This window comes from Acipenser ruthenus, chromosome 7 (genome assembly GCF_902713425.1).
Source record: "Acipenser ruthenus chromosome 7, fAciRut3.2 maternal haplotype, whole genome shotgun sequence".
Classification (NCBI taxonomy): domain Eukaryota; kingdom Metazoa; phylum Chordata; class Actinopteri; order Acipenseriformes; family Acipenseridae; genus Acipenser; species Acipenser ruthenus.
The window spans coordinates 43,471,492-43,485,686 of record NC_081195.1 but is presented as its reverse complement, the minus strand read 5'-3'; the positions used below and the strand labels follow the sequence as shown (position 1 = coordinate 43,485,686).

The 14,195-nt window shown below is 37.8% G+C and overlaps 1 protein-coding gene across 1 annotated transcript; it reads right to left on the bottom strand.

Annotated features, from left to right (window-relative positions):
- Nucleotides 1–1,448: 1,448 nt before the first annotated feature.
- sycp3 (synaptonemal complex protein 3) lies at nucleotides 1,449–13,973 on the bottom strand. Its single transcript, XM_034024339.3, has 9 exons — nucleotides 13,757–13,973; nucleotides 7,693–7,841; nucleotides 7,061–7,151; nucleotides 6,889–6,923; nucleotides 6,044–6,161; nucleotides 5,498–5,597; nucleotides 4,955–5,053; nucleotides 4,155–4,259; nucleotides 1,449–1,838 (listed from the first exon to the last, which is right to left on the bottom strand). The coding sequence occupies exons 2-9, from the start codon at nucleotides 7,826–7,828 to the stop codon at nucleotides 1,785–1,787; spliced, it is 738 nt and encodes a 245-aa protein (XP_033880230.2). The 5' UTR covers nucleotides 7,829–7,841; nucleotides 13,757–13,973; the 3' UTR covers nucleotides 1,449–1,784.
- Nucleotides 13,974–14,195: the final 222 nt, after the last annotated feature.

Here is a 14,195-nt window from a genome sequence, read left to right as displayed (position 1 = left end):
CAATAGCTGTGAAATGTCATTACTGCTTGTATAGAAACATTATCCAAAACATGTCATGTGTCCTATTACTGTATGTGTTATCATTGTCCATGCACAGAACCACCACCATCTTTGTTGTTGGCACAATGCCTATCTGATTTTATCAGTGCATACCATGAATTAATCATTCTATGACACTTCCCCACAGCTCCTGATGCCATTTGCAGGTTTACAAAATGATCCAGCTAAAGTGCAAACGCTTAATATGAGCCAATGGGGACTGTGCTAGGCTTCCCTGAAAACGGATTACAGAAATCAACAAGCACCAACAGAATGGACTGCCTTCCCTCTGCCATTAGTCTTACCATGACATGGAATTAAAATTTTCCACTTCAAGGTTATTGCTTTAGGTCAAGCTAGAAGAGTAATGAATAGAAGCAAAGAAGGCATTTGGACCTTCAAGAAAACTCCCAGATAACCATTATTTGCTATTGGCTTGGGTGTCAGGACTGTTTACCTCACTTTTGAACTAAAAAACAAAAGCTGAAATAAAGCGTACGAAAACACATACATCTAAATCTAGCTTGTTAAATACATGTCACACTTTACTGTTTTGCCTAGATCAAGATAACAATTTGTCCAATTGTATTGAAACTTGCTAAGGACCTTCTTTAGCACAAGTTATTGAGTGCGGGGAAGGAGGCATCTGTCCGTCTGTTTGGTCAAACTTAGGATGTACAGTAAGTCAGGGTTATTTACATTTTCATTTTACTGATAACTTTTTTTGTATTTACAGCTGTGGTGGGGGATGTAAGTGACATGTTTGTTACAGGAGTTATTCAACAAGTAGTTGATTGCCTGCTGGAGGAGATCCAGGCATCCATTGAAGGAGAAAGCTGTTATGCTTGGGTGAGGGTAAACCCCCATGGGACACTTGCGCTCTGCAGAAGGAATCATCTATGCACATTCCACAGAGCTACCAACACAAAGACATTGGTGATGTGTAAGGCTTCTATAGTAAACCAGACAAATAGACAAACACAATTATTGGTTATTTAGTCAAAAACGTGTGGCGTACTAATCAGAGTATGACAAGGTTGTTTAATACACTGTTGGGGCTGGATTTAGAATGTGTTCAGTTCTGGTCCCAAGAATACAAAGAGGACACTGTGACCACTTGGACTTTGGAGACTTAGGAATGAGGGTAGGAAACACTGAGAGTAGTGAGGGTGTGCAATGGGTTACCTAGGCATATTGCTGATACTGAATCACCGGGAGCCGTAAAAGCACCAATCTGCCACATGGCCTTCTCTTGTATGTACATTTCTAATCTTAAATACATATATAATGTATCATTACATCAGATTTCAGTCTTCAAAATGCCCCCTGAATTTTGGGAGGATAAAAAACACCACAAATGAACAGAAGCCTACAAGAAAATGTCAATCTGCTTAGCAAAATAATATTTGACACTGTGAAAGACCTTATACAATAAAATGTTTTTATCCTAGGATTTTCATTACAGCAAATTTACATTCACAGGTAAAAGACATAGTAATACTAACATTTAAATGTGTTATACTTGTCTAGGTACATTTAAACATATACTGATATAATATATATTTCATGTTTAAACTTGACATTGCTAAGTTTTAAATAAATGAATATATAGATATTTTTAATACATTTTTTTTTTATATGAAACACAATCTATTGGCAACTAACGCTACAGTGTCAAATTGTATTAACAATAAAAGAAAGTTTAAATACAATAAACATTTGAAGTTTAAATTGCTGTAAACATCTCAGAATAACATTGACTGAAGAGATTTGCGAACTGTTGCCATTTCTTGCTGTTGCTGTGATTAGAAAATGAAAAACAAACAACCATTAGTGTTAATAGGTCAAATTACATGTTCTCAAAAACAATTAATAAAAAAAATTGATTTTGCCTAAAAAAAAAATTAAATGTGTAACCCCTTTGCAGCATCCATTGGCTATGTTGGATTCCCCTAGTGGTCTTTGGGTAGCCTCCATTGGACGTGTTTGATTTTATGCTGCGTCCCTTCTTAGCTGTGTAACTATGGCATTCCTTCATTAAACTGCACCAAACTTTGTATACAGACAGCCAAGCGCTTTGAGAACCCACCAGACTCGCCAAACGCTTTGAGAACCCGCCAGACTCGCCAAGCGCTTTGAGAACCCGCCAGACTCGCCAAGCGCTTTGAGAACCCGCCAGACTCGCCAAGCGCTTTGAGAACCCGCCAGACTCGCCAAGCGCTTTGAGAACCCGCCAGACTCGCCAAGCGCTTTGAGAACCCGCCAGACTCGCCAAGCGCTTTGAGAACCCCCCAGACTCGCCAAGCGTTTTGAGAAGCCGCCAGACTCGTCAAGCGCTTTGAGAAGCCGCCAGACTCGCCAAGCGCTTTGAGAACCCGCCAGACTCGCCAAGCGCTTTGAGAACCCGCCAGACTCGCCAAGCACTTTGAGAACCCGCCAGACTCGCCAAGCGCTTTGAGAAGCCGCCAGACTCGCCAAGCGCTTTGAGAAGCCGCCAGACTCGCCAAGCGCTTTGAGAACCCACCAGACTCGCCAAGCACTTTGAGAAGCCGCCAGACTCGTCAAGCGCTTTGAGAAGCCGCCAGACTCGCCAAGCGCTTTGAGAACCCCCCAGACTCGCCAAGCGCTTTGAGAACCCCCCAGACTCGCCAAGCGCTTTGAGAAGCCGCCAGACTCGCCAAGCGCTTTGAGAACCCGCCAGACTCGCCAAGCGCTTTGAGAAGCCGCCAGACTCGCCAAGCGCTTTGAGAACCCCCCAGACTCGCCAAGCGCTTTGAGAACCCGCCAGACTCGCCAAGCGCTTTGAGAACCCGCCAGACTCGCCAAGCGCTTTGAGAACCCGCCAGACTCGCCAAGCACTTTGAGAAGCCGCCAGACTCGCCAAGCGCTTTGAGAACCCGCCAGACTCGCCAAGCGCTTTGAGAAGCCGCCAGACTCGCCAAGCGCTTTGAGAACCCGCCAGACTCGCCAAGCACTTTGAGAAGCCGCCAGACTCGTCAAGCGCTATGAGAAGCCGCCAGACTCGTCAAGCGCTTTGAGAAGCCGCCAGACTCGCCAAGCGCTTTGAGAACCCCCCAGACTCGCCAAGCGCTTTGAGAACCCGCCAGACTCGCCAAGCGCTTTGAGAACCCGCCAGACTCGTCAAGCGCTTTGAGAAGCCGCCAGACTCGTCAAGCGCTTTGAGAACCCGCCAGACTCGCCAAGCGCTTTGAGAACCCGCCAGACTCGCCAAGCGCTTTGAGAAGCCGCCAGACTCGCCAAGCGCTTTGAGAACCCGCCAGACTCGCCAAGCGCTATGAGAAGCCGCCAGACTCGCCAAGCGCTTTGAGAACCCGCCAGACTCGCCAAGCGCTTTGAGAAGCCGCCAGACTCGTCAAGCGCTATGAGAAGCCGCCAGACTCGCCAAGCGCTTTGAGAACCCCCCAGACTCGCCAAGCGCTTTGAGAACCCGCCAGACTCGTCTGTTTACTTACACAGCTTGATTGACAGGCTGTTCAATTTGACGATAATGGCTTTGATTGGAAGTATATGCTTGTATAAACTGTAACATTACAAGTATAGTCATCCCTGTATTTTACCGTATATATTCATTCCATTTATTACATCTTACATTTTATATAATCTGTGATGATAATAATAGTAACTATTTGTTTTACAGCATTTTGTTTTTGCATTGTGTTAGGATTGTGACAAAGTTTATTATACGGATAAAATATAAGTAGGAAGAGACGCTATGAATGATTCAGATCTTTTCTTTGTACTTCTAAATCTGTATTGTGGCGGACATATAATGTAATAATCAAATGCAGAAATGCATTTTTTTTTTAAACATTTTTATTGAAGTTGTTTACTATTTAACCATATGGTGAATTTGTTATGCTGAGTATATCTCTGGGTTTAATAATTAAATTAAATGTTCAATTGTGAAAAGACATCCCTTTAGTTTACCCCAGAGTAGCTAAGGTATACTGTATGTGTTCTGGCAAGGGTCTGCAAATACGTTTTTTATAGCACTTTAAAAAGCAGTATGGTAAAAATGGTCAAAAAATACTTGGCTATGAGGTAACATCTATGACAAAATGCTTGGCTGTAAAGGGGTTAGCTATTTAGCTTACTGTGTCCATCATGATTTTATTTTGCAACATAGCCATTTCCTTTCGAAGTTCTGACTGTGCTCCCATCAGAAAAGTTTCCTGATTCTTTTCCATATCTTCCATATTCTATAGAAAAAAAAAAAGTATTTGGTTACTGTCTCTTTAAATAATGAAAACGCAATAAAAAGTACAAAAATCTATGCCTTTCTTAAAAGGTTTTTTTTACCGTTTACGCTTGTACACTATGGTTGTGTTTGGTGTACTTTGGTATGATATAATGTCCATCTTATATGTTGTGGTATTGAAGCGTGATGTATAAGAGCAACTTCAAAGCGGTCTTTAAAAAAGGACCTGCATTAATCTGGGTTCTACAATGCCTGAATGATTGTGTTTTTATACTACGTTAAAATGACACACCCCCTAGAGAAGCCATTGCCATTTCCTGCTGTTGCTGTGATTAGAAAATGAAAAACAAACAACCATTAGTGTTAATAGGTCAAATTACATGTTCTCAAAAACAATTAATACAAAAAATAATTGATTTTTTCCTAATTTTTTTAAAAATATGTAACCCCTTTGAAGCATCCATTGGCTATGTTGGATTCCCCTAGTGGTCTTTGGGTAGCCTTCATTGACCGTGTTTGATTTTATGCTATGTATCCCTTCTTAAATACGGCTCCTTGGAATTTTGTTTTAATACGAAGCAATGGGATGGCATTGTGAATTTGTATCCCGTCTTAGCTAAGGTCGCCTGCAGAATTTAGATTGAATCTGCCACCTAGTCAGGAAGGCAAGAGCAGCCCATGCCTATCATACTGTACCTTTAGAAACTGCTCGTACATCTGCTTAATGGTTTTCAGCTTCTGGTTCTGAACTATCCGAGCCTGTTGAAAGACTTTTTGCTGCTGTCGAAACAAATTCTACATAAAAAGATAAAAAGGTTACCCATACATACAACATGTAACATTTACCAGCTACTTTACTGTTTTTTTGCATCTCATGTTACAACAGCCCTTCAAATCCCTTGGCGCGGCTGGGCTCTCGCTTTATGCAGTGTCACAGGCATGCATTACCTGTTCCAGGTAACCAGGACAAAGGTTTTTGGTTCCCGCAGGGACAAACCATGGCTCCGGAAGCTAAAGATCCCTTTTCCATTATTATATATTCTTATGTGAAAAAAAGCAATAATTAAGAGATTAAGAAAGGCTAGGAATGAGAAAAGATGCATTTATTTGGTGAAACACAAGAATAATTAATAATTAAAAACCATGCCAATTGAGAGAGCTTCCCTGGCTTACTGTATATAAAGAGTATTCTTGCAGTTTACAAAACACTTGGTATAAGATAACAAAATGCACACTGACAGTCATCTTTTCTTCCTGTTCCTCTGATTTTTGGACATCAACTTCCCATTGTTGCAAAACTGAAAAGAACTGCTGGGAGTAGTCTTCGGTAAGTTTTTGTCTAAAACAACAATAAAACAACTGTAAATATGTTTAAAACATTTTACAATTAAAACACACTATTCAAGTGATATCATTCATACAAATAAGAAGGCCCAGCAGTATGTGAAAACAAAAAACAAAAAAAGATTTATTGCGATATCTCTAACATACTGACTTAACATATCCCCATTTGAACCTGGAATTAATCTGTTTTGCAACAAGACCTGCTGGGGCTTATTTTGTGTAGTATAAAAATCACTATTTCTTTTAACATTCACACTTATTTTATGTGTCACCTTACTGTAGCTGTTTTGCAGGAAGATAAAGTGAACAGTGGAAAAAGGCTCATGCAATAAGTCTCTCATGAAAATGAGAGAACTAAGGTGTAGCGCAATGACCTTAAATTAAAAAATGTGTCAACTGTATTTAAAACTATAAATTACCATTTCTAAAAAATATATATACCTTTGGTTTTGCTGTGTTTTCCACATCTTCTCAAGCTTTTGATTGCTGTTTTTTAGAGAGGTCTTGGTGTACATCTCTAGACGTTTCCTCTTTGCTTGCATAGCCTTGCTAATGTCAGCTGTAAAAATATAAAAATAGCCATTATTAGTTTAAGTATAAATAATCCGCTCATCTCCAGAAAGTTACCATGTATAAATATGGTACTGAGTTGTGGACATATGGTATTGGGTCTGCCAAAAGTTACTAACATAATCCATTTGGTTAGTAGGAAATTCAGTCAAACTGAAAAAATGCAATGGAACTAACATATGCCCTATTCAAATCCGGTCAAGCCATTCACAAATAGAATATATGATCACTAACAATATAGATTTGTGTCCTCCATGGGGAGGCTATCATACCTGAGTTCAAAGCTTGAACTGACAGCATGTAAGCAGGACTGGAAACTGTAAATCTCTGCAGGATGCAATGGCATTGATGGCTTAAATTATGAATAACTGCATTGCATTACTGTATGTAGTTAACCTATGTAACATACACTCAGCCCATAAAAAACAAACAAAAAAAACCCCATTAATTCACAGTTGATCAAAACTGTGAATTACAATTGATTAACAGTAGTGGAATGTGACTCCACTGCACACAAAGTACCTGTCTGTTCTTTAAACCGAAGTACATGTACTAAACACCAGACTGTCCATTTAGTTGTTTTTGACAATGTGATGACAGTTCTGATGCAAACTTTGCTCTTGTACTATGTTTATTTAAATGTTTTCAATAAAAACCTCCCGTTTCAAAAAAGTTTAAAAGATAAGGACAGTACTACATCAGCATACTATACTTGCCTCCAAACTTCTCAAGCATATTGTGCACTTCACCCCTGAAAAATACGACAAATATTCTGCATTTCATGATAGAAACCAAGTACATGTGAAATAATGATTTATGCGTTTCTCCCAACAACAATACAACACAACAAAACGCATTGTTCTTGTTAGAATTGCCAATATCATTTACCCCATATTAACTTCCTCGTCGTCATGAACATCATGAATTGGCATTATCACTGGTCTTTTCTTTCCGTGTTTCTCTACTACTGGCGTTTCCTCTAAAAATAAATAAATAAGTCAGTGTTAAATGCTCAGTAAGAATCGTATTTACTAACGCAAGAATTACGGTTTTTAAACTTTAGTTCAAAGTCTAATTATCTATTAAGTTAAACTATAAAAACACAACCAAATTTACATTCCAGTTGTTCTATTATACCTCAGGTAAATGACTGTAGTTAGACTGCTCATAACGAATCTGTACAGTGTTTCACATAATTATCCTTTACTGATTGAAGCACTGGCTTGTCCATACGTAGTTTAGCCTGGCGCTAACCTTCATCAGAAAGCAAACCATTGCATTCCAATCCATTTTCAGGGGTGCACAAAGTTGGCCCTTACAGTCCAGCACTTTGTTCCCAACCACATTATATATTTTTTAATAAATTAAATCTGCGCCCATATATATATAGAATTTCCCCTGTAAAACCTACAGCGGAATGGCTCACCAGGTCTGTGAAGGGCACCCCTAAGGATTAAGGTTTCCCAGTTTTACTAAAACTTTCAATAGCCAAGCTACAGTAATAAGGTGTGACACTATACCCTCCCAAATATCATCCTCCGATCCGCTAAGACCCGTAGTCTTATCTTCATTGAACCGGTACACAGGAACGTCGGTCACTTCTTGTTGGGCCCCCTTGCTCGTCTTGCTTGTCTGCTTCCTTCCCGCAGCTGCCATTGTTTTTAGAATTCTTTAAACAACAGGAAAAGCAACAAGTAAAAAAAAACATACTTCTGAAAATTACAAACGTATTTCAACAAAAATCTGAAAAATCAGTGCCGATTTTCAAAATGCAGAATACAAATCCAATATTTCAAAATAAAACAGAATACAAAATAAATTCATCGTTCAATACTAAATGGGATAAAAAGTATAGTTACATTTCAATAATGCTAATGTACTGAAGCATTTCTTCCACAAAAAAACTAAACTTTTTTTGGTTTGAAAATGTACTTATGAAGGTGGTATTTAGCCATCAAAATAATCAATACAAAACTATTTGTGAAACCGAACAGTAGCCTACATGCCCAATTTGTAATTTAAATAATTAAGGAAACTACCTCTTTGCAAAATATTCTGGAGAATCTAAAATTCCAAAATAGATGAAAAATGGTTTCAGTATACCCCATTTATTATTACAGAATTAACAGTTAGTTTAATGTCACATTTAAGTTTTCTTAAATCGTTTTTAACAGGATATAATTGTGTAGGATACTTCTTAGTAAGCTCGCCGTATTTAAAAATCAAATGTCTCTGTATGCCTATGTAAAAAAAAAAAAAAAAGTTTGATATATGCTTACTATAGTTTCATTAACCGTTTCAAATATTTTAAAATTCTGGGTTAACTGTACATAAATTTAAGTTGTAAATTTTAAGTCGTAAATTTAAGCACCGCCTAAACGTTTTTTTTTTTTTTTTTAAACTAAGCTTCCCATTTGCCTCAATAAAAACTCTTCACAGTAGGGTGCCACATAACTTAAGTTATGTTAATACACATTAACACGTGATATTTGTTATTTACAAATGTCAATGAGTATGCTTATGTCACAGGTGTGACAATTATGATTTGCACGTGTGACTGATTTTCTTTATTTATTTATTTTAATTGATTGTGTGTTCTTTTATTGCACTTTAATTTGTATAACGGACTTGTCACGCAAGAACTGAAACTAATCACCAATTGACCATTGAAACTATTGCCCTAATTACCTGCACCTGAAGCGGCTTGGGTCTGAGACTGTTCTCCTTTTTAAAAGCACGCCTGGGAGAGCAATAACTGAGACAGAACTGAGCAGTGATATCAACACAGCAGTAGCAGTAGCAGTAGCAGTAGCAGTAGCAGTAGCAGTAGCAGTAGCAGTAGCAGTAGCAGTAGCAGTAGCAGTAGCAGTAGCAGTAGCAGTAGCAGTAGCGAAAGCGAAAGCGAAAGAGAAAGAGGTTTTACGTGGGGCGATCGACACCGGTTACCTAAATTTTTAACTGGACAGGCGGGCACACAGATTGCGGAGAAGCTGCCAGACAGACGGGCGGACTGATAGGTGAGGCGTCGGGGGACCGGTGTGCTGCAGCAGGGCTCTATGAAGCTGTTGTATTTACTAGTACTACTCCCTGGCAGAAGTTAGGTGTGCCTTTTTAATTTTTTTTTTATCAGTTATGAATTAAGACTGGATTTTAAATTATTATTTGCGTGTGTTTTTTAAACTCTTGGAGGCCACAACACTGCGTTTTATTGTTTGTATTCTAGTTTTAATATTATTCTCTGTCCCTGCTGAGACGAGAAGCGGTCTATGTGTAGCGAAACCAAGAGTAAAGACAAGCATCGCTCAGCTGAGGAACTTGGCCGGTATTTTTAATATATATCTAATTGGTTGTAGTTAGTTGTCTTATTGTCTATTTTACGGTTTAGTTTTAGTTATTTTATTGTCTTATTTATTTCAGGCGGCTATCTTTTTTTAATTTGTTTTACTGGCATGTGGAATAAAATAATTTCTAAATATATATCTGTCTTCGTGGTTGTACACTGGTGCTGCTCCCCCGAATATAAAGAAGCTGAATCTAAACTATATCTTGACTGGAGGCGAAATTCCTCCAGTGGCGTAGCGGCTACAAAAATAAAAACATCTTGTCACACTTACCTTAACTCAAACTAGCCTCTTTCGCTTAGGTTTATTACGATGACAGTGGTTTAGAAACTGGATTCATTTATGAAAAACACCAGTAGCCTTTTTATATTATTATTATTATTATTATTATTATTATTATAGTATTGGATTATGAAAATTCACATGCCAAAAAAAAAAAAAAAACCGTCGATGACTCGATTTAATTTGACGGTGCAATTCTCAGGGCTCACAGCTTCTAAAGTCGTGCACTGTACTTAGGCGGTACAACTAGACGACGTTGGCTTTGCCGCGCAAATATACTTGAATTGCATTGCGTCACCAGTCTAGAGTTTGTTTGGAACTGAGAAAGAGCCCTCATTACCATTAATACAAGTGTGGACCTACAAATAACGGTTTATTTAATTTTTTTGTAACAATGGGGAGTTGGTGGTAACGGTATGAAATTGTACTGTATGGCTTAAATAATAATTAAAGTATATAGTTAGATTATGTTTGTTAAAGGTACAAGGTTTTTGCACGTAATAAAATGACGTTAGATTGTTTTACACTGTGACAGTCTCACCATAGTCTTACTGGGATTATATTGTTTCTTTTTGTAATATTGTATTAAATGAATGGAATACAATAACAAATATATTGCCTGTTATTCCATGACAGTAGCATATATATATATATATATATATATATATATATATATATATATATATATATATATATATTGGCTCAAAGAGCCAGCTGCCCTATATATATATATATATATATATATATATATAGATATAGATATAGATATAGATATAGATATAGATATAGATATAGATATAGATATATAGATATATGGAATAGCAGCTGTAGTGACTTTCTAGAAAGTAGTAGAGATTAGATCAGATGGCTATTATTATTATTATTATTATTATTATTATTATTATTATATGTAATTTATATATATTATACTTTTTTTTTTTTTTTTTTTTTTTTTTATTAAAACTGGTGTTGCCATTGCACAGCAAAGCTCCATTTTGGAGAGATGATGATAATATTCGACCACCTCAGTTTATAGTAAAACCCCTACAACCTATTTCTACACCATTTGCTCAATACAAAACAAGCCAGCTCAACAAATGGAGTATACACACTTACAAATATTACATCATGGGTTTGGGGTTTTATTGGAAGTACTTTTATTTCCAATGCATCTTTTGAAGTGCTTAGCATTGCACAGAACATTGGACTCATTCCATTCATCTTGAAAATGAAAAATGGGCCTGACTTTTGCTGACGGAGTTTTGTGACATGTTAATTACAGAGATGTATTGGTTTAGTAACTTAGTTCTAACCTGAATGCCTGTTTCATCCTCAACATGCAATGTAATATCTCCCCCCCGTGGACAATGGTGGAGTTGCACTGGTCTATTTTGTTATCCATGCAGTATATTCCTTGGGTTAACTGTCTTGTATAAACTTTAATGGCTGCTTTTACAGTCCCCAATTGGCACTAATCTTGGACTACTTGATGTTAAATTTAGGTAAAGTAGCCCAAGACTAGTGCTAATCAAGTGCTGTGAATCCAGCCGTGTGGTATTGTTATTGGGTTGTCGTGGAGGTTAATTCTCAAGAAGAGTTAACTAAACAGTAACTCAAACTTGTTTTCTATATACCTATAAAAAAATTCTACCAACCTTCAAAAATCTTGACACACATCTTCCCATCCAATTCTGCATCTCATCCCTCGAACCAACCAATATTATTTACTGCTTATAAATGGCTTCAGGAAATTGAACTTTTGTGATTTATTCATAACTTTAAAAATACTTGAGGTAATGTTTGTCTAATTTTATTATTTCATCTATTTAGTATTGTATTACGTTTAGCCAGCAAAAAGAAATAAACAAAAATAAAATAGAGAAAACATCCACAGAAAAAGGATTTTTTTTTTTTTTTTTTTTTTTACTGTAGTACTAGAGATGCAAAACAATTGCATCCCAAAAGTAGACTAATCTGGCCACAATGGTTTAATAGATATCTCTCTCTCTCTCTCTCTCTCATATTCATATATATATATATATATATATATGAATCAGCGAAAAAAGGCACTTTACACAGCATTTAAAAAGGGACCAAAAACAAAGTACACAGAAAGAGTACGTGGAATTGCAAATGCAGGTAAAAAAGGAAGTTAGATAGGGCAAGAGAGAGAGATAGAAATAACATTGCTAAGGGGGCTAAAACCAATTCCAAAATATGTTTCCAATATTATAACAGCAAAAGAACATTCAAAGAGGAGATACAAATGGCAAAATCATAGACCTCAAAATGGAGCAAGGTAACCAGTGGTGTACGACAGGGATCAGTATTAGGTCCTCTGCTATTTCTAATCTACATGAATGATTTAGATTTTGGTATAGTAAACAAACTTGATAAATTTGCAGATTACACAAAAATAGGAGGAGTGGCAAACACTTGCAGCAGCAAAGGTCATTCAAAATGATCTAGATAGCATTAAGGTACGGCACGCAGACAATAAAAATGTGCATTATAAATATCATATGGGAGATCCTGAAATTGAAGAAGGAATCTATGAAAAAGACCTAGGAGTTTATGTTGACTCAAATGTCTTCATCTAGACAATGTGGGGAAGCTATAAAAAAGGCCAACAAGATGCTTGGATATATAGTGAAAAGTGTTGAATTTAAATCAAGGGAAGTAATGTTAAAACTTTACAATGCATTAGTAAGACCTCATCTAGAATATTGTGTTCAGTTCTGGTCCCCTCGCTACAGAATGGATATTGCTGCTCTTGAAAGAGTGCAAAGAAGAGCGACCAGTATTATCCCGGGTTTAAAAGGCATGTTGTATGCAGACAGGCTAAAAGAATTGAAACCATTCAGTCTTGAACAAAGAAGACTACGCTGTGATCCGATTCAAGCATCCAAAATTCTAAAAGGTATTGACTGTCGACCCAGGGGACGTTTTCGACCTGAAAAAAGAAACAAGGACCAGGGGTCACAAATGACGATTAGATAGAGGCATTCGGAACAGAAAATAGGAGGCACTTTTTTACACACAGAATTGTGAGGGTCTGGACCCTGAGATCCTTCAAGAAGCTGCTTGAGGAGATTCTGGGATCAATAAGCTACTAACAACCAAACAAGCAAGATGGGCCAAATGGCCTCCTCTTGTTTGTAAACTTTCTTCTGTTCTTAAAAGAACCACCACCATAAAATTCAAAAGTGTTTACTTTAACAAAATATACAAAAATGACATTGTTACGCTTTTAAAACGATTGAAAGCAGTATTTACACCAACATGCAAAACTAAAGCCTACAACCATTTCCGAGGCAACACATACATGCACAGATGACACAGTAGGTTTGTCGAGGATGATGTTGATCTTATTTACTGGATGGAAACATGCAAGAAACCAATCTAGCTGGTCCCGTTTTGTTGTTGCACTCATTCCAGTCTAAAAGGTGTACACAACTGTCTTTAGGATGCAAGCCTGCCACCCAGTTGTCATTTGTTTTGCTTTAAATAATCTATGACTCCAGAGGTACAAAGCTGGAAAGACTTTGTGGAGATCCTTTTTTACACATTGGAAAGATGATCTACATTTTACTTGAGTGATTCAAAAATACCTTGTGGGCTAACAGCCACAGAAAGGGTCAGCTGAAAAGTGAGTCAGGCAGGACGGCTGTTGCTGGTAGGGACACATAGTGGTGAAGTAAGGCTTCAGTCCTGCCCTTTTGATGTCCAAATTTTTCGAGAGCAAGTCACTTGTTGGCAATGCTGTTTTCAATTCATCAAATACTTTTCAGGTTAAAGGATTATGCAATACTTATCACATCTTTTGAATATTAGAACTGGACTAAACAATTTTGTGGTGATAATGCAACAAGCTTTTTTAAAATTTGGAATCTGCAATTATTTCTTATTTTCTCCCCAGTTCGGAAAACCCAATTAATTTTTTTTTTTTATTCCGGCTTACCGTTGCCAGCTCCCCGTGCTGACTGGCAGAGACGAAGATGGACACGCGTCCTCTGAAACATCAGCCGTGGGGAGCCGCAAGCGGGAGAGTGCAAGCAGATAGACGAGCAGTTGACGTGAATGTGAGGGACAGAGTGTGAGGCTGAAAGAGAAGGTCTACCCTGAGAAAGAGAAACGAAGAACCGACAGAGTGTCTGCAAGTGCCTGAGAATAGAGAAGAAGAGAGTGAGGGAGGAGGTTATTATTTTGGCATGAACCCCGGCCCAAACAGGGATTCGCTATTATTTTGGGCAGTGAAATTAAGAGTCCATTTCTAATCCCATCTGGTCTCCCTGAGTTTGTTTCCCTCATAGCGCAGATGGCTACAATATATTTGGGATGGGATAAATAATTTTCATTTAAGGTCTCACTGAACCAACACATTTCAATTGAAAGCCATT